The 25,579-nt window shown below is 35.7% G+C and overlaps 1 protein-coding gene, 1 long non-coding RNA gene and 2 pseudogenes across 2 annotated transcripts; 3 read left to right on the top strand and 1 right to left on the bottom strand.

Annotated features, from left to right (window-relative positions):
- Window positions 1-1,519: 1,519 nt before the first annotated feature.
- Window positions 1,520-3,588, top strand: LOC104763058 (tetraspanin-20-like; annotated as a pseudogene).
- Window positions 3,589-4,715: 1,127 nt separating this feature from the next.
- Window positions 4,716-8,636, top strand: LOC147921355 (uncharacterized). Its single transcript, XR_015588378.1, has 7 exons — window positions 4,716-5,004; window positions 5,173-5,244; window positions 5,362-5,426; window positions 5,640-5,671; window positions 5,793-5,882; window positions 7,973-8,185; window positions 8,399-8,636. It is a non-coding gene; the product is annotated as an uncharacterized LOC147921355 (long non-coding RNA).
- A 13,755-nt stretch (window positions 8,637-22,391) lies between these two features.
- Window positions 22,392-23,787, top strand: LOC147921354 (uncharacterized). Its single transcript, XM_087497647.1, has 3 exons — window positions 22,392-22,567; window positions 22,658-22,946; window positions 23,707-23,787. The coding sequence occupies exons 1-3, from the start codon at window positions 22,392-22,394 to the stop codon at window positions 23,785-23,787; spliced, it is 546 nt and encodes a 181-aa protein (XP_087353773.1).
- A 224-nt stretch (window positions 23,788-24,011) lies between these two features.
- On the bottom strand, window positions 24,012-24,662 carry LOC147921353 (mavicyanin pseudogene; annotated as a pseudogene).
- Window positions 24,663-25,579: the final 917 nt, after the last annotated feature.

Raw genomic sequence — 25,579 nt, 5'->3', positions numbered from 1 at the left:
AGATTTAACGTCCAAACATGTTTTTTGTCCATCATATTTATGTCCTTCGGTCTCTTTATTAGACCAGATCCGCTTTGTTGACACACTTGTCCATCCCAATTATGTCATTCGCTTTTTTAGTGGACCATATATGATTGGTTTACGATACTTGTCCTTCAATATGAAACCATTTTCTCCACCCTGCAGTCCTGCTGATGCATATACCGATCTTATTGAAAAATATCATATTCACCCTTCAAGAGAGCATGTCCATCGGATCTGATCCATCAGAAGAAAAAAAAATTGGTTCAGATATCAGATCTGGTCCATTAAAGTTGTATAGAGAAGGAAACAAACAGAAGAAACTCAAAATTGAGAAATACCATACTCAACTTTGAAGAGAGCATCTCCAGAACGAACAAAACACTTTGTTCATCCACGACGGAGGCATGCGGGTTAAATGGAGATGGTGATTTTGAAAGAATTTCTTTGTTTCGAAGAAATAAAAAAGAGACAAGAAGAGAGAGAAAGAGAGATGTGAGAAAAAGAGACAGAGATGAAAGGTGGAGAGAAATGAGAATAGAAGGGAGAAAAATGAGAAAGAAATAGGGAGAATGACAGTTTTGTCATTTTTAATAGATTAAAATGGACGTTATGACATTTTAGAAAATGTTTAAATGAAAGTGGCATTTATGTTAAAGAATGTTACTGTTCATGGTACTGTCCAATGAGATAAACATATTTTCGTTAGATAATCCGCACATCTTTGATCACGATGCTCTATTTCTCTCCACCAATACCGAAAATTATTTTGTGTACTCTTGTGCAGCTTTAGAAACTACTCCGGTCAGACCTTCGCAACAAAAGCTATGCTTGATGTTTCTAAAAAGGGGGACTGTACAAGTAGCATGGTGAGCAAGTGGGTAAACTTTGGCGAGAGTAGAATAAATAGTTGCATGTCTGTCAAACACAAACACAAGGTCTTTATCATTAGGTACAAACATCTGAAGATTTTTGAAAAACCATGCCCAAGCAGCATCATTCTCTTTCTCAACTACATTAAATCCAAGGGGATAAATCTGCATATTCCCTTGTCTTGTCCACTAGCTGCAACCAAACATCCTTTATACTTATTTTTCATTGTCGTCCCATTTATCACTATTACCTTATGCAAATACTTATACCCGGCGGTGGAAGCCCCAAAAGCAAAGAAGAGATATTTAATCAACTTTGTACTAGACTTCTTGTCAACGGTTGTGTGCATATGACTGATTGTTCCTGGATTGGTTTGCTTCACCAAGTGGAAATAAGTTGCCCAAAACCGATAATTGTTTTCCTCATTCCCACGTGCAGCCTTGATAGCAAGTTCCTTAGCGTTCCATTCTTTCGTATAAGTTATAGTGACTTTAAGCTCTTCCAAAACCATACTCGGCAATTCACACGCTCTTGGACCTTTTTTCCCATTGGCAAATTTTGACTGCAATAATTCGACTAGTATCTTAGCTGATGCCCTCTCACCATATCTAGATGTTAACGGCGAATCCTTAATTTTCTCCAAGCTTTCATCGGTGTATCGATCGAATTCTGCTCGATCAATATAACCATCACGTTCCCCCCGTTGAACCTCCTACGTCTCAGCCTCTGGCGGCTTCATCTCTGATTTTTCTTCTTATAATACCTTCTCTTCTAGTTCAAGAATTGAGATCAACGTTGAATCTTTAATGAATCCGATCAGTTTTGTATCGGGTATCGTTCTCGGGTCTGGTGCTGATTCGGGAAGTTTCAACCTCCATTCCTTAGAACTTCCTGCTCCATGGTATTCAAATTATTTACACTTTTAGCCTTGTCCTTGAATTGACTAATCTTGTATCATTCACTGTGTGACCTTCTTATCAATTCAACTTTGAGAGAAACAAATGATAAAGGACAAAGCTTTAAATGCTTGATGGTGATGTTTTCTAAAGGAATGTCCCAATCGATTGATGTAGTTGGGTTTTTTATATCAATGCAAGTTCATCTACTCGTTTATGGCGATTGGGATTATGGTCTGCATTGTCACTATCATTGGTTTCATTGCGGCTGAGGCTATCAATGGCTGTTGCTTATGTTTCATATCCTTTCACATGGCTTCTTCACTTATATGCTTCTTTTCATATTTTTATTCTATTGGAATGTGTTTTAATCGTTGATATGTCTTAGTATTTTATCCTCAAAATTCTTCTGATCATAATTGAAGCGGTTCTATTGGGAAGCTTGTTGTATCTTGTGTGTTGTTTTGTTAACGGGTCTATACTGGTGTGTCTCTTTAGGATCTTCCTTATGATCCAACTGGAGAACTCAATAGCCTCCGATATTTGCAAATGGGTTGGCATTGTTGTAGTAGTGATCCAGATAACAAAAACTCAGTTCTGACGTTTGAATTTATTTCACGATTCTTTTTATGTTTTGTATTCGTTCATGAGTTGGTGTTTCAGTTTCTGTCATTTCTACTGGCTTTGGTTTTGAGAGCTATGGTTTCACCCCCGACAGTCAGAGCTCTCCTATATGTCTCCCTGTTTGTTTTCTTCTGATTTCTTTGACTTAAACCTTTGTAGAGTAAAGAGGCTGGTAGGTAAATAATTGTAACTTTATGTTGTTCTCGTGTTCCTCTTCTTCTTTGGCCTCTGGATTACAATAAGTTTTTTTTCTCTATATCTCTCCTATACTTTTCTTGCCTAGGATCTAAAATATGAATTAAGTCAATGTTGGAGCTATAAGAGCATGTTTATCGGTCATACTGGGATGAAGGTCAGGCTAATAAAAAATCAAAAAGTAATAAAAAAGTTGATGAAAGAGAAATAGATAAGGTCTCTGCCGAGACCCGTTAAGACACCCTCACATCTTACTTTTGCTAAATGTCATGTTTTGATTGGTTGATTTTCTAAAAACAAATAAAACTTAAATTAAATGATATTATGTTACTAAAATATTATTTCACAACCCATTTTCACGGGATGACCGATAATTGTGCTCTAAGTTTAGTTGAACTCCTGTCTAGTTTCTTCCGCATGTTTTAGATAAGAACTCTCGGATAAAGGCACTATCTTTACTTCTTTAGTTTACATCCTCCAATTCATCATCGAACTGGTTTGTGATTTCCCCTTCTCCATTCATACTTGTTGGTATATACCTCAGGAAAATCAAATGAGATACTTTATTTGTGAAAATCTTCCAGTTTATATTTGCACTTGTCAGTTTGTGATTTATCCTTCTCCATTCATACTTGTTGGTATCTACCAATGATGTTTTTGTTTCTTACAAACTTGGTTTGAAAAATCTTGTTCATCTACGAACAACATATCCAGAAGTATTATCAGTCATTGCTTCACTAACCGTTTTGCCGTAGGATTGTTGGCTCAGTGAAAATTTGAAAGCAGAGATCATCAAGGTGCAGAGTGTTATTTCCTTGAACACCATGGACGCTTGGCTTGGAAACAGCGCCACAACTTTAACAACATTGATAAGATAAACATTTTACAGGAAGAAAGACCTTTCTGGCTTCTGTTGCAGATATGTTATCCTTCACAGTGCAAGACCAAGCCTGAGCAGCATATCTCAGAGACTCCTTGATCAGTGATATTAGCTTTAATATGATCTCTCCTACATCTACCCTTGATCAGTTCTTGCCAAGCTTGGTTAATTAAGCATTTTAATGTTGTATTTTTCTTGTAAATTATATCTCATGATTTTTGTTCCTGATGAGTTCTTGGTTGTAAGATATATATATATATATATATATATATATTCTTTTTTATGTAATATAAGTAATTGAAATAATTGTTTTGTTATATTTGTTTATTTAATAATTTATTAAAATTTGATAATTAATAAACAATTGTTTTAAAAAAAATTATTTTAATGATTGAACAACTTATATGGGTTCTCTAGTAGAAGGATGATTTTGTTTAAAGTAGTTAGTGAGTTGCTTTGATTAGTTTAATATTAATTATATGATTAATATAATTTTGAGCAACTTAGATGGACTTCTCTAGTGGTCATGGACCCAATTGGTAATAGATGTTATTTATGGCTGTAAAGACTTTAATTTTAAAATTTTAGCTGTAGAGAATTTGGATGTAGATGATTTGACCGTAGAAACTTTAACTGTTAAAATTTGGTTGGTAACAAATACTTTTAAAATTGAAGCTGTTACTTTTATTTTTAGAATATATTCAAATGATGATAATGAAAATAAAAATAATTATTATTGAAATGGATCTTAAAAGAAGGAGAAAAAATAAGAATTATTAATGTGTAAAAATCATTTATGTAAAATTTATATAAAAAAATATGAGAAAACAAAGAAGGAAAAAAAAAGTCATATACAAAGCTTTTAAAAAAATAAAAGTAAAATAAGTATGATTGACAAATAAATAGATGTTAAGTCTTTATTTTTTTTTTTAAAGTCGTAAAAGTTTTGTTCCAATGAGGGCTGGTGTAAAGATAGTTTGTGCTATTTTCTTATAGATTTTGGAAATGTGGCTTTGGAAAAGAAATTTTCTAAAAAGTGACAATTTTAGCAAAATTCCCATTAAAAAAAGTCAGTTCAATTGTTAATACGTTCTCTTGAATAACGCAAATCATTAAATAAATATATAAATGGTGGCATAAGCAGTTTTTCAAAAAAATCTTGAAATAGGCATTTGGATTTGCTGTCATTCATAACCCAATAACATCAAATCTTCTCATTAGATAGTGTTCCAATTTTTTTTATTTTTCGTTTGTCTTCTTTTTTTTCTTCCCCTGAAACGATTCCCATTCTTACAGTTCTTGTCCTATTCGATCGAAATTGCTCTGCTTCAGATCTCTGGTTTATAATCTCCGGATTTGTGAAGGCGATTACGTAAAATCTTTTCGATTTTGCCGTTTTTAAACTTTGCTAATATTACGTTTGGCTATTTTCCATTACGTAAAATCTTTTCAAACTTTGCCGTTTTCAATTCTTTGTTGTAAAACTCGCTTTTGGGTCATTGGCTTAGTATTGGGGTAAGTTCCAATTTGTCTGAATCTAGATGCTTTGGCTATATGTGTGAAATTATTCACATAATTCCTCTCAACAATCGTTTTCTTAATTAATCTGTTGAAGTTGCTAATTTTTATTTTGAACTTTTTACGAATCATATAATTATTGGGTCGTATGTTTTTTTGTTGTAGATATATATCGGAAACGGCTTATTCTGATCATGTTCTGGAGCTTTGTGTATGCGCAGCATAATTACGGTTGAAGTTCGTATAAAGATGATAAGCGAATAATGCCAATCCAACCATCCATTAGTTTTGTACTTTTGTGTTTTTTTTGTTTGTTGCTTCTCTTGAACTAACGCATGTATTATGTTGTTGCAGTTTTTTCACTTAAAGATTCGCATGACCAGAGTTTTAAAAATCTCTGGATAATTTTAGTCTATAGTGTAAGTTCTGATCTATTTAAGTTTTTGTTTCCTTTTTTAACATACGAACGAAATGAATAGTTTGAGTATGATTATCTATATATGAACAGATTCATACTTAGCATTGTCATTAATAATTATGTCTTTGAACTGTGATAATTGAAAAGGGTAATATATTCTATATGTTGGTCATTTCTTGGTGAGCTAATAGGGTATTACAATGTTTGTCTTCAGGTCTCCAATCTAGTGAACAATGGTGCAGCAGGGTAGAAGATTCGTCTTCGAATTTTTAAGATTCTATTCTGCTCTCTTAGTAACACTTACCAATGTTTTATTTTCATGTTTTCTAAATCTGATTTGTCGTGTATTTGTTGCCTTGTTGGGTAGGTTATCTTCAACTGAACATGCTTGTCCGTAAAGCATCATCAACGGGACAAGTTTCGCTACACAAATTATAATCATGATTCTTCAATAATAGTAAGTTGTTATTACCCTTTCTGTGTTATTTCCATATTGTACTTTTTTAGTATTATGAAATTATACAAATAGCTGCCCACGTTACTTTTTATTGACATATCTGAAAATAGAAAACAGAACAATGAAGCAATTTAACAAAGAAAGTAAAACAGCCACAAATGTTACATTCTATGGTGAAACATAAAACCACAAACATACATTTTAATGAAATTAACGATGAATAAAGACACAGGTGGATGTCGCCATCTGTTGGTTAGAAGTTTTAGTCTACAGTTTCTTCTTCAACCCGTTTTTCGTATTCTAGCGTTTCTCTAGTTGCTATACACATACCTTTTCTTTCCTACATTTTTTTATAAACTCAAAAGTCGTGATAAGGAGCATGCAACATTTTCTTCATATATGAATACCCACAAAGAACTCCATAAACATCTACACACAAATCATAATATTTAAGTTAGGTTATATATAAATAAACAATAATATTTAAGAAGTATTTATAATTTTTAGTTATAAAGATTAACAACAAATTATAACTTACCAAATCGAATTTCTCCGTCTATCCTGTCAATAAATTTGGAAAGTCTTGAACCGCAAAATAACATTTTTCTGATAACGCTTGAATGGAGTCATTTTTGTTCTCCACAACAAAAGTTTGAGTTTGTAGCAATGCTTGGTGATGCTTCCCATAAATCATGATCCTCGCTGAAATCTGCTCGTAATTGCGAGCAAACTGACCTTATAAACTGAAAGAGGTCAGAAAAAAAAAATTAACTAACTCAACATAAGTAGAAAAATAAATCGATAGTTCAAAAAATTGACCTTAGAGATAAATCAACATTGAATGAAATAAGTTTAAAAGTTTGAGAAATATATATGTATACTTTAAATTGTATAGTTTTGAATTACCTTTTTCAATAGATTTCAATCTAAATAATATAAAAAAGTATTTTTAATATTTTTATTTTTATTTTATTCAAAAGATTTAATATATATACTATTATTTTAAATACAGTAAATAGATAATCTTTATAATTTTTCATTAGAAAATAATTAATTACGAATTTCAGTTGACGTTTAGGTTTTAATTTTTTTTTATTTTTAGTTAATTATTTAAATAAGTTTTAATAAAGAAAATGATATTTTTGTTATTTTCTGTTTTAAAAAGTGTAGTTTTCACCAATAAGTCTCTCTTTCGCCTTGATTCGACTTGATTTGCGTGTGGGTTCGATGTGTAAAATAATTATTTGCTATTTCGAGAAATTAGGCCAAGAGAAGTTGTAAATATTTCGTTGAATGTTTTCATGTTGAATGCTAATTGGAGTGAATTTAGTAGTGGAGTCGTGAAGTTGAGTCGGTTCTATTTCCAATTTATTAGCTTTGCGTATGTTGTTTTCTGCTTTTTGTAAGACTAGTTAGTCCTCGTTGCTAAGTTAATGGATTATCACTTTTGGCTAATAGTTCACATTTGGTATGAGAGCTTGGAAACAAATATCAACCTTTATGAATTAATTGTTTTTGTTTGCCGTTGGTTTCTAATTTTGATTTGTATTTGGATTTGATTAGTTTGCAGGATTCAGTTCAGTCAATTCCTCCAGTTTCACCATATACACCTCAGTTATTCTTATATCAAACCAATTATATACATAAATGTAAACTTAGTTCGAGGTGCTATATTGGCGAGACGGTTACTTTCTTAATGAAAAAACTTTCAACAACTAAGCTTAGCTGGTGTTTAGATCACCCTCAATTGAGTCATTTCTTCCAAATGAATCAAGACAATAAACATGTATATGGGGGTATGTGGACTTTACTTTTTCGAGCAACTAATATTATGAAGAAGAATGAATGTTGGTTCATCGTAAATGGTGTTCCCATTCGTTATTCTATTAGGGAGCATGCCTTGCTTATGGGAATACATTGCCATTAACGCCCAAGTGGTCACCAAACAAATTATGGCAGTTTAGAGTTTGTTCAAAGACACTTTGCTAACACTAAACAAATAAATATAATAGCTTTGTTATAAAAACTAGGATCAATGAACAATGGAGATAATGACGATTGTTTGAAGATGAAAATGTTGTACTTCTTAGGGACTGTCATTAAAGGAAAGAAGATAGGGAAACATGGATTTCTGGAGGAATTTTTAGTCAAAGTAGTGGATAATCTATTGGTAATCTAAAACATTTCTATGGGTAACATACACGTTCAATAATTGCAAACACAATGTTTATCATCTATTGGGACGCTTCGATGGCAATGCTACCAGCTCATGGACTTTCCCTGGTTTATTAACCGGATTTGAGGTAAATTTTTGCTTCTCTTGTTGAACAATTGTAACTGTGTATTTGATGCCTGTGATATTGCTATCTAAACTTTTTTTGCTTAGGTTGCTCAAAAAACTTAGATTGTGTGTTCCAAAATGTCTTTACTTTCTCTATTGTAAATAATACAATTTTAAACATTGTTTGTTACAGTGATCTCCTTATAACTTCAACCACTTTCAATTCTATGTGTAGATTTAAGCTTTTGAAACTATACCAAACATGGTGATGGAGTTTCAATAAATAATAGAAGATGCAATCAATGCATGTCCAAAGATGTGCAGGACGAAATTTTAAAAGTCACATTGTACAGGGATTCCATTGGAAAATGTTTATAAATCTCTTAGAATTAAGAAGGTTAGAATTCACCTAAATTTGAAATTACTTGATATCGATATTCAACCTAAGTTTTTGTCTACTTTATATTTCTTTATAAGATATACATAGAATATTGGTACTTGAGTTGGATGAGAAACCTCTCATTGCTCATATCATAGAAGACACGACATATGTTAACCCAATTGTTAGCAGTTGGATCCAGATTCTAACAATAGAAAAAGTTGATATGCTGGAAAGATCTTTACGAGAAATATTAGTTAAACAGATTAGTAGAAAAGAGAGCCCAGTTTGCTACACATCCTGCCTAAAGAAAAAGAAAACATACCACAAACCCGACTCATGTGCAGACTCAAGCTGTTGTGCACTCTCAAGAAGATGAAGCTATATTTAATGGTAGGTTGCATGATGAAGATTACATGGGTTTTAATGACAGTGTTGATGAAGACGGTAGCAATGACCCCCAAAAAGTGACCAAAGAGGAAGAGTTTGTATACAATGCTTGTGACCCAAAGCATGTGTAGATTCAAGATGGTGACCCGAATATAGATGAGTATAGTGAAAGGACCCAAGATTGTTCCCTGGATGATGATGACTTTATTGATTTTAGGAGTCCAACTCATGAGGATGAGCTGACTCATGATGGGAATCCGACTCATGTGCAGACTTAAGGAGATGAAACTATTAGTGGCAGGTTGCACGATCAAGATTACATGGGTTATAATGATCTGACTCATGATGGTGAGTCGACTCATGATGGTGAGCCCACCATAAATGCTCTTAAAGCACATGTGGGTATGATAGTTCATGGATTGCAACTTGGTGTAGAAGTGGCTAAGAAAGGCTGACTTGCATCCTTCCCAACTAGTAATCGATCCAGGAGGTAAAGACTTTAACCATCTATGAGCCTTGTCGGCTAGAGAGAAAGGAAAAAGCTTACACGTCAAGTAATCTTCGGGAATTCCATTGGTTCTTGTTGTAGAGCAGATTTCTTCAAAAAGATCAATGTGGTCCATTGGATGTTCTGTAGTAAGGTCATGGAACTGATTTTGTTTCACCAAACCAATAATTTGAGGTTTAATCTCGTAATCACGTCATGGAGCATGAGTGATACGGATAGCAGAGCGGTCTTGAACGAATTGGTTAGGAGCATCATAATCGGCTATGGTATGGTTGGGTGCGGCACGTCTTAGAGGGTTCACATAAGCAGGTTGTCTTCCGCCAACTTGAGGAAGTGGTGGATTAACGACAAGAGCAGGCTGGTGAGGAGGAACATCGAGGTTGTCTCCCATGCCTAGATGATTAGCATCACGAGGAGCTTGTTGATGGTTTTGACCAACTTCAGGGTCGAGTTGCGGATCAGCGGCTACAAGGTTAGGGTTACCACCTTGTGCAAAAATCGGTTCTCCTTGCTCGTTGAGGGCACGAGGTATCGGCGGTTGGTCGAGGTTAAGGAAACCTTGGTCCTGGTTCCTTTCTTCGGCCATGAGTTGTTGTCTTTGAAGTTTCCTAATTTCACGTTCTAGTCGATCAATGTCTTGAATTGGAGATACGGTTCCGGAGGGTTGACTCTTAGTCATGCACTGCAAAATCCAAAAACAGAAACTAAAAGAGAAAATAGAGGTTATCGAAAAACAATAAAATTAAAACTAAAATCGAAAAATTCAAAAGAAAAATTCAAAGTGTCTTAGACGAGAGTTCTTATCAAATTCAATGGGAAGCTAGTTACTCCCCGGCAACGACGCCAAAAAGCTTTGATGTGTGTAGAATTTCACTCCAAATCTTTTACCTGAAAAGACTACACAACAACTGAAAGTGCACAGTCAATCAGTGTAGTATTTTAGGATCGATCCCACAGAGAGTAATAGCAAACACAAATTGAATTATAAGAGAAAGAACTATGGCTAAGACTGAATAAGAGATTGGGGTTTTGGTTTTCCTAATAACTATTGCAAATAAATAAAAACGGTTTAAAACTATAAGACTAAGGCGTTGGGCGTTCTGGGAGTCATCTCAGGGTTTTCATGGTTCTAAGCAATATTAAGTGTAAGATCTAACAAGTAAATACCAATTTTCGGTCTAGGTTCTCAACTACGAAACACTAATGAACTAACAAGTTATTCTCATAGAATGAAAGTCTAAAGTCTTCACACTCTGTTACTCAACTTTCGCAGGCAACGACGCATGTCAACCAGCTAGTTAAACAAGTTCGATACATTCACCAAACTTCGTAACTCAACTTACGCAGGTTACGAGCAAGGTTTCGGTATAACACTAGTTAGGAGAAGTAGGATAACACGGTTAGCGCTCCCGTTCTCTAGATCAGTACTTGGTGATCAATCCAAGCATAAACATTAAGATAAAGATGTCCCAAAAGAACTCTAATATAAAACCGAAAATAAAATCTAACGACCTTATTGAAGCGAACCTATGAATTCCCCTTGAATCACCCCATAGAACCCAACAAAGTAAACTACTAGTTCATGATGCAAAGAAACAACATTGATATTATAAAGTATAGCATCAAAAGTGAATCAATAAACAAAAGGGGGTTCAAAGTAAACTTCTCTATTTGTCACAAAAGTAACTTGATCCCAAAAGCAAAGTAAGTATGAAAGAAATAAGGAAGAGTAGAGATTTGGTGTCTTTGGCGATGGCTTCTAAGAAGAGGTGAGAGAGGACAAAATTCGACTGCGGTGAAGGAGTCTCTGGTCGTCTCTAGTTCGGCTGCTGGTGGCGTGGATGAAGAACTTAGAGGCACAAAGGAAGCACACCACAAAACCCTAGGTCTTAAGAGTACTTATAGGGTTTTGTTTAGGGTTAGAGTTTTGTAAGGGTAGAAACGTCTTCTCTTGTTAATTGCCGGACAAGGGGCGGCGAAAGAGGCTTCTGGACCGTGGAGGAGGCTTGGACTGGGCCGTGGTGATGGTCGCTGGTCAGGCCTTGAATGAAAGCCCATCTGTAGGTCGGTTCTTCTTACGTCAGTTTATAACACGTCTCGGTAAATCGGGCATAACTTCCGGATGATTGAATGGATTGACTTGATTCCACTTCGAGGAGAAAGATGACTCTTCCACCTTTCCAAAGAAACTAAGCAGGATATATTTTGAGTTGTGGAAGGTCTTCAAAAGTGGCCCGTACTGTAAAGCTCTAAAACTTTCCTAAAACGTATTTTCCTTGCCTTTTGGTCATTTTTGCTATAAAACCTGTAAAACCTTCTTGAAACCTAAAATACTTGATAATAGAAATTAAAGCATTGAAATCATATCAAACTCTTCCTAAATGCATATGAAAACTATAGCTAATATGAGTAAAATAATGATGTTATCAACTCTCCCAGACTTAGAGTTTGCTTGTCCTCAAGCAAATAAGTCATGGAAAAGAGGTTTTGAAAATATTGGGAATTCACTTATCTTTGGGGATATTGTCTTTGCACTCTTCTTCGCCTTGACATTAGGAACTTCCATTTGTAATCCACCATGAGAGTCATCAGCTCTCCTTGATCCCACAATTCTTTAGAGTCTCCAGAATCTCCATTGTCATCTCTTTACATAAATTAAGCAATAATAAAAAGTGAAATCTTACCAAGGGAAAATTGATCAATGGCTTGCAGACTCTCTTCAAGCCAAGACTTTCTTCATATGATTCCTTTCCTCTCCCTTTCATCACTTCTTTTTTTTTTTTTTAAATCAAAGGTGTAGGCGAATACTGGGGTCATCGGTAATTTACCTACCCCTCGCTTCCAAGCTTTGTGTGATCATTTGACTCAAAAGTAAAATAATGAGGTCACACGTAATTTATCTACCTCTCTAAATTGATCAAAATTATCTAATCTTTTATTCTTTTTTTTTAGTATTGAAGGGAAGAGAGAGGGGAACATACTCTTGAAGAAGTGCAATGTCTTGTGTGGCTTGAATGTAGAGATCTAGTCCAATGTATACCAATTCCAGGGCTTGATAATTAAGTCCAGTTTAGGTCCTATAAAAGTTAGAGACAACGTTAGATCATCTGAATATCCATCGAATAGGGACTTAGGGGATTGTTGAGTCGGCTCACAGTCTTTCCAAACTTTGGTTCTGTTGTCAAGCATAATCAAGAGTCATAAGAGTGTTAATCCAAATCAAATAAACCGTTAGAATAAGATCATAATCCCCTACTAGTTTTGACTCAATAAAAAAAATGTGACTCGATAAAAACTTCAAAATTATTGATGTAAAAAGTGGAAAAAAGGTCTCAAGTCAACAAAATAGAAAGTAGCATTAGTATAGGATGGAACATCCTTCTCCCCAGACTTAAATCACACCGTCCTCGGTGGGAAAAAAGAAAGAGATGAGAATTATAAATCATAAGGAAAAGTGTAGGGTTTAAGAACAATGTCACCTTGATGGAATAATGTTGCGTTGACTCTTAGACATTTTATGGTTGCCCAAAAATTGTCTTAGAATTCGGCTGTGGAATGAAAATGTGGTGACTAACCGTTTGTACTTCCTTTGGTTGCTTGAGATCGAGTATGAACTAGGCTAAGTTCAATCGAATTGTGTTTGATATATCTCTAAATGCATCCTCCTTGAAAAAAAAACCTAAAACCATCAATAATAATGAGAAAATAAAGATGCTAAAAACATACCTAAATAAAAGAATGGTGATGGTAGGTGGTGAGGATTTTTCTCGCGGTACACGGATGAATGGTCGCGGACATAAGCAGCAGGTACGGTGGGGTACGGTACGCGGTACGCAGGATATGGTACACGGTACATGGGACGCGGGACATGGCATTGGCTACGGTCGGTATGGCTGGTGGGGACTCTCGGCATCGATCACTCAAAGACGGTGATGATCCGTCGCCTTCGGCATTCTTCGGTCATATTGAACATGGCCGGTCAGTAGGTGGTTCTTGCCACTAGTCATGGTGTGTTGCCAATCCATGGACCTTCTTCTTCCTTCTTTTTGGCTTTTCTATTTTCTATTTTTTTTTGTGTTTTTTTTTTGATAAACCTGCAACTAAAATGCAAAAATATTAAAAGTAAAAGAAAATTCTAAAAATAAATACTTACCAGCTTGGGTTGCCTCCCAAGAAGCGCACTTGTTTAACGTCATTGGCTCGACGGTGGCGGCCAAGTTAGGCTTGAGAAAGGTCAGCTTCGGGTATCAATGCTCCTTCGGCTCCTTTGATATCTTGATAGTCTACTCCAGCTTCAATAACAAGTTGTCCTTTTGCAGAAGTTTCAAAAACTTTTGCATGAAGAAGAACTTCTTTAGTATGCCTTATCATTTCTTGGATCTGTTCCTTGCTCTCTCTACTTAGCTCAGGAGGAACTATGATCTTGATCTTGAAAATTTGTGGTGTATTAAGCGGTTTAGGTGGCTTGGTTAGCAGGTTGTTGGTACTTATAGACGCAGAATGGTCGAATTGCTTCAGCTTGTCTATGTTAGGATCAATCGGCTCTTCATGTAATGAGTTGGTCGGCCATGGCTTTGGCTTGGAGATAGTCAGATATGACTTCTTCTTGTTGATGTTAGCAAAGGTTGTCCTCCTAATTTCACGTTCTAGTCGATCAATGTCTTGAATTGGAGATACGGTTCTGGAGGGTTGACTCCTAGTCATGCACTGCAAAATCCAAAAACAGAAACTAAAAGGGAAAATAGAGGTTATCGAAAAACAATAAAATTAAAACTAAAATCAAAAAATTCAAAAAAAAATTCAAAGTGTCTTAGACGAGAGTTCTTATCAAATTCAATGGGAAGCTAGTTACTCCCCGGCAACGGCACCAAAAAGCTTTGATGTCTGTAGAATTTCACTCCAAATCTTTTACCTGAAAAGACTACACAACGACTGAAAGTGCACAGTTAATCAGTGTAGTATTTTAGGATCGATCCCACAGAGAGTAATAGCAAACACAAATTGAATTATAAGAGAAAGAACTATGGTTAAGACTAAATAAGAGATTGGGGTTTTGGTTTTCCTAATAACTATTGCAAATAAATAAAAATGGTTTAAAACTATAAGACTAAGGCGTTGGGCGTTCTGGGAGTCATCTCAGGGTTTTCATGGTTCTAAGCAATATTAAGTGTAAGATCTAACAAGTAAATACTAATTTTCGGTATAGGTTCTCAACTACGAAACACTAATGAACTAACAAGCTATTCTCATAGAATGAAAGTCTAAAGTCTTCACACTCCGTTACTCAACTTTCGCAGGCAACAACGCATGTCAACCAGCTAGTTAAACAAGCTTTATACATTCACCAAACTTCATAACTCAACTTACGCAGGTTACGAGCAAGGTTTCGGTATAACACTAGTTCGGAGAAGTAGGATAACGTGGTTAGCGCTCCCGTTCTCTAGATCAGTACTTGGTGATCAATCCAAGCATAAGCATTAAGATAAAGATGTCCCAAAAGAACTCTAATATAAAACCGAAAATAAAATCTAACGACCTTATTGAAGCGAACCTATGAATTCCCCTTGAATCACCCCATAGAACCCAACAAAGTAAACTACTAGTTCATGATGCAAAGAAACAACATTGATATTATAAAGTATAGCATCAAAAGTGAATCAATAAACAAAAGGGGGTTCAAAGTAAACTTCTCTATTTGTCACAAAAGTAACTTGATCCCAAAAGCAAAGTAAGTATGAAAGAAATAAGGAAGAGTAGAGATTTGGTGTCTTTGGCGATGGCTTCTAAGAAGAGGTGAGAGAGGACAAAATTCGACGGCGGTGAAGGAGTCTCTGGTCGTCTCTAGTTCGGCTGCTGGTGGCGTGGATGAAGAACTTAGAGGCACAAAGGAAGCACACCACAAAACCCTAGGTCTTAAGAGTATTTATAGGGTTTTGTTTTAGGGTTAGGGTTTTGTAAGGGTAGAAACGTCTTCTCTTGTTAATTGCCGGACAAGGGGCGGCGAAAGAGGCTTCTGGACCGTGGAGGAGGCTTGGACTGGGCCGTGGTGATGGTCGCTGGTCAGGCCTTGAATGAAAGCCCATCTGTAGGTCGGTTCTTCTTACGTCAGTTTATAACACGTCTCGGTAAATCGGGCATAACTTCCGGATGATTGAATGGATTGACTTGATTCCACTTCGAGGAGAAAGATGACTCTTCCACCTTTCCAAAGAAACTAAGCAGGATATATTTTGAGTTGTGGAAGGTCTTCAAAAGTGGCCCGTACTGTAAAGCTCTAAAACTTTCCTAAAACGTATTTTCCTTGCCTTTTGGTCATTTTTGCTATAAAACCTGTAAAACCTTCTTGAAACCTAAAATACTTGATAATAGACATTAAAGCATTGAAATCATATCAAACTCTTCCTAAATGCATATGAAAACTATAGCTAATATGAGTAAAATAATGATGTTATCAACTCTCCCAGACTTAGAGTTTGCTTGTCCTCAAGCAAATAAGTCATGGAAAAGAGGTTTTGAAAATCTTGGGAATTCACTTATCTTTGGGGATATTGTCTTTGCACTCTTCTTCGCCTTGACATTAGGAACTTCCATTTGTAATCCACCATGAGAGTCATCAGCTCTCCTTGATCCCACAATTCTTTAGAGTCTCCAGAATCTCCATTGTCATCTCTTTACATAAATTAAGCAATAATAAAAAGTGAAATCTTACCAAGGGAAAATTGATCAATGGCTTGCAGACTCTCTTCAAGCCAAGACTTTCTTCATATGATTCCTTTCCTCTCCCTTTCATCACTTCTTTTTTTTTTTTTTAAATCAAAGGTGTAGGCGAATACTGGGGTCATCGGTAATTTACCTACCCCTCGCTTCCAAGCTTTGTGTGATCATTTGACTCAAAAGTAAAATAATGAGGTCACACGTAATTTATCTACCTCTCTAAATTGATCAAAATTATCTAATCTTTTATTCTTTTTTTTTAGTATTGAAGGGAAGAGAGAGGGGAACATACTCTTGAAGAAGTGCAATGTCTTGTGTGGCTTGAATGTAGAGATCTAGTCCAATGTATACCAATTCCAGGGCTTGATAATTAAGTCCAGTTTAGGTCCTATAAAAGTTAGAGACAACGTTAGATCATCTGAATATCCATCGAATAGGGACTTAGGGGATTGTTGAGTCGGCTCACAGTCTTTCCAAACTTTGGTTCTGTTGTCAAGCATAATCAAGAGTCATAAGAGTGTTAATCCAAATCAAATAAACCGTTAGAATAAGATCATAATCCCCTACTAGTTTTGACTCAATAAAAAAAATGTGACTCGATAAAAACTTCAAAATTATTGATGTAAAAAGTGGAAAAAGGTCTCAAGTCAACAAAATAGAAAGTAGCATTAGTATAGGATGGAACATCCTTCTCCCCAGACTTAAATCACACCGTCCTCGGTGGGAAAAAAGAAAGAGATGAGAATTATAAATCATAAGGAAAAGTGTAGGGTTTAAGAACAATGTCACCTTGATGGAATAATGTTGCGTTGACTCTTAGACATTTTATGGTTGCCCAAAAATTGTCTTAGAATTCGGCTGTGGAATGAAAATGTGGTGACTAACCGTTTGTACTTCCTTTGGTTGCTTGAGATCGAGTATGAACTAGGCTAAGTTCAATCGAATTGTGTTTGATATATCTCTAAATGCATCCTCCTTGAAAAAAAAACCTAAAACCATCAATAATAATGAGAAAATAAAGATGCTAAAAACATACCTAAATAAAAGAATGGTGATGGTAGGTGGTGAGGATTTTTCTCGCGGTACACGGATGAATGGTCGCGGACATAAGCAGCAGGTACGGTGGGGTACGGTACGCGGTACGCAGGATATGGTACACGGTACATGGGACGCGGGACATGGCATTGGCTACGGTCGGTATGGCTGGTGGGGACTCTCGGCATCGATCACTCAAAGACGGTGATGATCCGTCGCCTTCGGCATTCTTCGGTCATATTGAACATGGCCGGTCAGTAGGTGGTTCTTGCCACTAGTCATGGTGTGTTGCCAATCCATGGACCTTCTTCTTCCTTCTTTTTGGCTTTTCTATTTTCTATTTTTTTTTGTGTTTTTTTTTTGATAAACCTGCAACTAAAATGCAAAAATATTAAAAGTAAAAGAAAATTCTAAAAATAAATACTTACCAGCTTGGGTTGCCTCCCAAGAAGCGCACTTGTTTAACGTCATTGGCTCGACGGTGGCGGCCAAGTTAGGCTTGAGAAAGGTCAGCTTCGGGTATCAATGCTCCTTCGGCTCCTTTGATACCTTGATAGTCTACTCCAGCTTCAATAACAAGTTGTCCTTTTGCAGAAGTTTCAAAAACTTTTGCATGAAGAAGAACTTCTTTAGTATGCCTTATCATTTCTTGGATCTGTTCCTTGCTCTCTCTACTTAGCTCAGGAGGAACTATGATCTTGATCTTGAAAATTTGTGGTGTATTAAGCGGTTTAGGTGGCTTGGTTAGCAGGTTGTTGGTACTTATAGACGCAGAATGGTCGAATTGCTTCAGCTTGTCTATGTTAGGATCAATCGGCTCTTCATGTAATGAGTTGGTCGGCCATGGCTTTGGCTTGGAGATAGTCAGATATGACTTCTTCTTGTTGATGTTAGCAAAGGTTGTCCTCCTAATTTCACGTTCTAGTCGATCAATGTCTTGAATTGGAGATACGGTTCTGGAGGGTTGACTCCTAGTCATGCACTGCAAAATCCAAAAACAGAAACTAAAAGGGAAAATAGAGGTTATCGAAAAACAATAAAATTAAAACTAAAATCAAAAAATTCAAAAAAAAATTCAAAGTGTCTTAGACGAGAGTTCTTATCAAATTCAATGGGAAGCTAGTTACTCCCCGGCAACGGCACCAAAAAGCTTTGATGTCTGTAGAATTTCACTCCAAATCTTTTACCTGAAAAGACTACACAACGACTGAAAGTGCACAGTTAATCAGTGTAGTATTTTAGGATCGATCCCACAGAGAGTAATAGCAAACACAAATTGAATTATAAGAGAAAGAACTATGGTTAAGACTAAATAAGAGATTGGGATTTTGGTTTTCCTAATAACTATTGCAAATAAATAAAAATGGTTTAAAACTATAAGACTAAGGCGTTGGGCGTTCTGGGAGTCATCTCAGGGTTTTCATGGTTCTAAGCAATATTAAGTGTAAGATCTAACAAGTAAATACTAATTTTCGGTATAGGTTCTCAACTACGAAACACTAATGAACTAACAAGCTATTCTCATAGAATGAAAGTCTAAAGTCTTCACACTCCGTTACTCAACTTTCGCAGGCAACAACGCATGTCAACCAGCTAGTTAAACAAGCTTTATACATTCACCAAACTTCATAACTCAACTTACGCAGGTTACGAGCAAGGTTTCGGTATAACACTAGTTCGGAGAAGTAGGATAACGTGGTTAGCGCTCCCGTTCTCTAGATCAGTACTTGGTGATCAATCCAAGCATAAGCATTAAGATAAAGATGTCCCAAAAGAACTCTAATATAAAACCGAAAATAAGATCTAACGACCTAATTGAAGCGAACCTATGAATTCCCCTTGAATCACCCCATAGAACCCAACAAAGTAAACTACTCGCTCATGATGCAAAGAAACAACATTGATATTATAAAGTATAGTATCAAAAGTGAATCAATAAACAAAAGGGGGTTCAAAGTAAACTTCTCTATTTGTCACAAAAGTAACTTGATCCCAAAAGCAAAGTAAGTATGAAAGAAATAAGGAAGAGTAGAGATTTGGTGTCTTTGGCGATGGCTTCTAAGAAGAGGTGAGAGAGGACAAAATTCGACGGCGGTGAAGGAGTCTCTGGTCGTCTCTAGTTCGGCTGCTGGTGGCGTGGATGAAGAACTTAGAGGCACAAAGGAAGCACACCACAAAACCCTAGGTCTTAAGAGTATTTATAGGGTTTTGTTTTAGGGTTAGGGTTTTGTAAGGGTAGAAACGTCTTCTCTTGTTAATTGCAGGACAAGGGGCGGCGAAAGAGGCTTCTGGACCGTGGAGGAGGCTTGGACTGGGCCGTGGTGATGGTCGCTGGTCAGGCCTTGAATGAAAGCCCATCTGTAGGTCAGTTCTTCTTACGTCAGTTTATAACACGTCTCGGTAAATCGGGCATAACTTCCGGGTGATTGAATGGATTGACTTGATTCTACTTCGAGGAGAAAGATGACTCTTCCACCTTTCCAAAGAAACTAAGCAGGATATATTTTGAGTTGTGGAAGGTCTTCAAAAGTGGCCCGTACTGTAAAGCTCTAAAACTTTTCTAAAACGTATTTTCCTTGCCTTTTGGTCTTTTTTGCTATAAAACCTGTAAAACCTTCTTGAAACCTAAAATATTTGATAATAGACATTAAAGCATTGAAATCATATCAAACTCTTCCTAAATGCATATGAAAACTATAACTAATATGAGTAAAATAATGATGTTATCAAACCTCATGAGTTGGACTCTTGAAATAAATAAAGTCATCATCATCCGGGGAATAATCTTGGGTCCTTCTACCATACTTATCTAGATTCGGGTCACCATCTACAGTTTGCACATGTTTGAGATCACAAGCATTGTATACTAGCTCTTCTTCGGTCACTTTTTGGGACCCATTGCTACCATCATCATCAACACGGTTATTATAATCCATGTAATCTTGATCATGCAACTTGCCACTAAATAGAGCTTTGTCTTCTTGACGCTGCAAAACAACTTGAGTCTGCACATGAGTCGGGTTTATTGTATGATTTCTTTTTCTTATGGCAGGATGTGTAGCAAGTTAAGCTCTCTCTTTTACTAATTTGTTTAACTCATCTTTCTCGTAAAGATCTTCCCATCATATCAACTTTTTTCTATTGTTAAAATCTGGATCCAACTACTAACAATTGGGTCAACATATGTCGTGTCTTCTACGATGTGAGCAAGGAGAGGTTTCTCATCCAAGTATCCAACTCAAGTACCAATATACTATGTATATCCTAGAAAGAAATATAAATTACACATAAACTTAGGTTGAATAACGATTAAGATAAGTAATTTAAAATTTAGGTGAGTTATAACCTTCTTAGTTCCAAGAGATTTATGAACTTTTTTTAACGGAATCCATGTACAGACTGATTTTTTTATTTCGTCTTACACATCCTTGGACATGCACTGTTTGCATCTTCTATATCTTCTTGAAACTCCCTCTTCAGGTTTGGGATAGTTTCAAAAGCTAAATTCAAAGTAGCTGAAGTTATAAAGAGTTCAATGTAACAAACACTGTTTAAAATCGTATTTTTACTATACGGAAAGTAAAGACATTTTGGAATACACAATCTAAGTTTTTGAGAAAGCCAAGCAAAAAAATATAGCTAGCAATATCACAAGCATAATATTACACAGTTACGATTTTTCAACAAGAGAAGCAAAAATTTACCTCCAATCCGGTTAATAAACCAGGGAAAGTCCATGAGCCGGTCGCATTGTTGTTGAAGCGTTCCAATAGATGATAAACATTGTGTATGCAATCATTGAACGTGTATGTTTCCAATGAAAAGGTTTTACACAATTGCAGATTGTCCACTACTTTGACCAAGAATTCCTCCAGAAATCATGTTTTCCTGTCTTCTTTCCTTTAATAATATTCCCTAAAAAGTACAACACTGACATCTTCAAACGGTCATCAGTATCTCAATTGTTCATTGATTCTAGTTTTTGTAACACATCTGTTATATTTATTTGCTTAGTTTTGAGAAAAATGTCTTTCAACAGACTTTAAACTGCCAGAATTTGTTTTGTAAATTGATGGGAGTTTATGGCAGTGTAATCCCGTAAACAAGGCATGTTCCCTAATAGAATAACAAATGGGAACACCATACACGATGAACCAACATTATTCTTCTTCATAATATCAACTGTTCGAAGAAGTAAAGTCTACATACCCCTGTATACATGTTTCTTGTCCCGATGCATATGGAAGAAGTGTCTAAATTGGTGGTGATCTAAAAACCAGCTAAGCTCAGATGCTGAAAGTTTTTTCATTAAGAAAGTAATCGTGTCGCTAATATAGCACCTCGAACCAAGTTTACATTTCTGTATATAATTGGTTTGATATAAGAATAACCGAGGTGTATATGGTGAAACTGGAGGAATTGACTGAACTGAATCCTATGAACTAATCAAATCCAAATACAAACCAAAATTAGAAACCAACGGCAAACAAAACCAATTCTTTCACAAAGGTTGATATTTGTTTCCAAGCTCTCATACCAAATGTGAACTATTAACTTAGCAACAACGGCTAACTAGTCTTACAGAAAGCAAAAAACTATAGAAGCAAAGCTAATAAATCGAAAACAGAACCAACTCCACTACTAAATTCACTCCAATTAGCATTCAACATGAAAACATTCTACAAATTTTACAACTTCTCTTGGCCTAGTTTCTCGAAATAGCTAATATATGATGTACACATCGAACCCACAAGCAAATCAAGGCAAAAGAAAGACTTTTTGGTGTTCCATTCCGGTAATATTAAACATAATTACTGAACGTGTCAACTCATATTGAGTGAACTTACCATAATTAAATATTTTAATTTTTCTAATAATAAAGCTTCTATATAAAGATTTAATTTAAATTAAATCCGTTTATATTTTTGATTAGAAAAATAAATAAAATAAATATATGTTAAGTGCATTTTAACACAAGACAATTTTTATTTATTATAAACTAGTTTAAGCATCTTAAAAAAATTAGATGAGTAAACAGTAAATCATGCAATATTTTGGTGTCCCTCTGCTCGCCAGGTTTAGGCTTTAGCTTACGTGCCTGTTGGGCCAGAATCCTTTCCTACGGATTATTTGTATGCCAATGTGGATCATTTCCTAGGTTCATCAAATGCGGGTTCGCAGGTACAGACTTTTCCTTGGATCATGTGGTATATATGGAAAGCGAGAAACGCTCGTGTCTTTGAGAATTTGATGGAAAAACCAGAGGATGTCGTGAGGTTAGCGGTTGGGGAAGCGTCTTCCTGGTTACAGGCTCAGGTAGAGGATGTGGAGGAGGATCCATTCCCTATTCCCAACGTCTCTAGTGCTCGGGAATTGGGGTGAGTAGGTCATCTTCCTACTAGTTTTTCAGGTTACCACTGTTTTGTAGATGGGTCGTGGAAAGCAGGATATGTTTTTGCGGGTGCAAGATGGGTGTGTTCATCCTTTCAAGAAACTTTGACGACGAGGGGTGCTGCCAATTTCCGACGAAGTCTTTCCCCATTGCATGCTGAAGTAGAAGCTTTTGTTTGGGCTTTGCGGTGCATGATTGGTCATGACTATCGGGATGTGGCTTTTTATATAGATTGCTCAAACTTGGTGAAAATAGTGTCTTCGCCTCAGGACTGGCCGGCCTTCAAGACCTACCTCGACGATATCAAGATGGACAGGGAGGAGTTTTCTTCTTTCTCTTTGTCTCTAATTCCAAGAAGTGCAAATGTAAGTGCAGATTCTTTGACAGGCCAACCGCGTTCATCTCTGCATCATGTGTTGTTTGTAAATGGTTTTCTTTCCCATTGGCTCATATGAGCTGCTTTTTTTTGTTATCAAAAAAAAAAAATTAGATGATTATAGACCAAATTAGGAATTCATGTTTTTCTATGACAATTATATAATTATCTCCTTTCAAGCTTCCAAGTTTCAGTCTTTGAGATAAACCTCTCATTCTCAGTCATCATGTAACCCTTCTCTCATCACATTCAAGTTCCTCAGTGTCAAGCAACGGCCTGATCCGATCATTATACGAAGTCACAATCGGTGCTTCAACAAGAACAACATCTTTGTTACCTAGGGACTTTCTTTAAAGAAAGGCTTTTAGTTACAACTTTCTTCTTACTACATACCATTTCTTTTCGAGACAAGAAAAAAGAGTGGGGGTAGATAAAGACAGAAGATTAATTTTTAGGGTAAGTAGAAATTCCTTTTAGAGATATGCAAAGACGTATATATATATATAGAGATATTAAAAGGTCTTGTGAATGAGTAGTGAGTGCATGTATACGTACGAAAGAAGTAAACGTTTGAGATAAGAGGATGTAAGTAACGTGTGCACGTTGGAACTATTAAAATCCCTAATCCAGTCCATAATTGCACCTAGCACATAGTTGAAGCTAAAAAGTCTCTCTTAAACCCTTTATTATATGTGTGTTTATCAATATTTGGCGGAATTTTCCTATGGGGACGTTTGATAAATTTTCAGGTAGTATGCTTGAAAGCTATAACGAAAGACTTAGCTAGGCAGAGGGAAGCTCGTAGATACATCTTTAGTTCATCTGCGTGAATGTTTCATATATATATACATCCTTTGTTTCAATAATTCATTGAAAATTCAAATTTGGATGTGTATGTGTCGATATTGGTGAATTAGTGGTGATACTATCCCAAATTTTCTTTATTAAAAGAAGTATTGCATTAATGAATAAACTAAATATTACAAGGAATTGAAGCAAAACCTAAAAGTAATGCAAATAAAAAAAAAACAAAAAGGAATTTGTTGTTTCACTGTATAACAATTAGAAGGACGTTGACACTCGCTTAAAAAACAAAGATGTAATAATAAAAGACAAGACTAGAATGCTAAGATCAAGGCCAACAAGCTAAAGCCGATCCAAGAAGCTGACTTCGAGGCACCGCTTTGAAGAGGTGATGGAGCCATCTGATGCTGATACTGTGGAGCATTGGCTGGTGAAGGAGACGAGGAAGAGCTCGGTGATCGGACTGGTCTAGGAACCGGAGCAGTCACGGGACCCAACGAGGTCGGTAAAACGTGAATTTGAAGTTTCTGTCCCGACTTGCAGTGTCCAGGAACTCCGCATATGAACTGTTTGAGTCCCGGTTTAGTTAGACTGATTGAGTCGGATCCACTTGTGTATTTCATAAGCGGTTTAGACGATTCACACATCTCGAAATCATTGTAAGTGACTTCAGTGACGTCGTGGAAATTGTTGTTGTATGTGAACAACAAAGAATCTCCAACTTGAAAAGTTCTTGAAGAAGCCCACGCATCGTAATCTCCCATCTTAGTCCACCCATTCGAATCGCCCACCTTGTGAATGGTTCCTCCAACCGCAACTCCAAAGAGAGCTACAAGAATCAACAATGAAGTGAAAAGCATGTTGTTTTTAATCAAAGCCATGATCGTGTTTCTGGTTCTTTAACTTCGGAATGAGAGAAACAAGTATTTTGAAGAGAGATATGGAAGTATGTAATGAATTTGTTTGATGAGAAAGTTGAGAAGGGGCTAAGAGATTTTATATAGAGCCGAGAGGTCAGTTGAAATAATCCTTTCCCTTTTGGGATTTGAAGCTTTGGATAATGTCTTAGGTACTATTTACCCTTTTTTCCATATTGTTCGAGATTGAGTTGATACCATGACCTTTTCTAACTTGGATTTCTTTGTTATTCCAACAAAAAAAAAAAAAAAAATTGATGGTTCGACTTATAATTAATTACATGACAAACACTTGCTATATCTTTTTTTTTTGTTTATGATAGTTGTTTAGAATTATACAAAAGAAGAAATAAATGAATAAAAGATGAGGAAACATATTACTTCTTTTTGTTCCTAAAAAAATTAGGTTTTTGTGATTTTTTTCATGCTCCACCAAGAGTAAGGATGCATAAATAGACCCTGCCTGAATTTTTCATAGTTATCATCAGTTTTAATTACTTTGCAAATTCAAATATAAGCGGGTACAGTATTTTTTAAAAGTTTGGTCTTTATAATTTTTATTATTATTATTAATGTGAACAGTTTAATATAATTATAATTATTCAATATTAAAAATATAAATTTATATGGATATCAAATTTATTTTATTAAGCAGTATACATTAGTCATCTCTTACATTTCCTCTCTTTTCGCATTTTTTTATCTTACCTATAATATATTTATTGATTATAAAGACATATCATAACTATTTTGTTTGGTGTGTGTGATGTTTAGAAGAAGTTTTCTTTCATATGTATTATTTCAAGTAAACTTATACATTTTTTTAAAATATATACATTCTTTTAATTTTTGAGAAATTCATTAATATTTTCTCATTTTTTGGCTATATTATGATGTATCA

This window comes from Camelina sativa, chromosome 18 (genome assembly GCF_030686135.1).
Source record: "Camelina sativa cultivar CO46 ecotype springtype chromosome 18, ASM3068613v1".
In the NCBI taxonomy this organism is placed as follows: Eukaryota; Viridiplantae; Streptophyta; class Magnoliopsida; order Brassicales; family Brassicaceae; genus Camelina; species Camelina sativa.
This window is presented reverse-complemented; position numbering and strand designations above follow the sequence as displayed.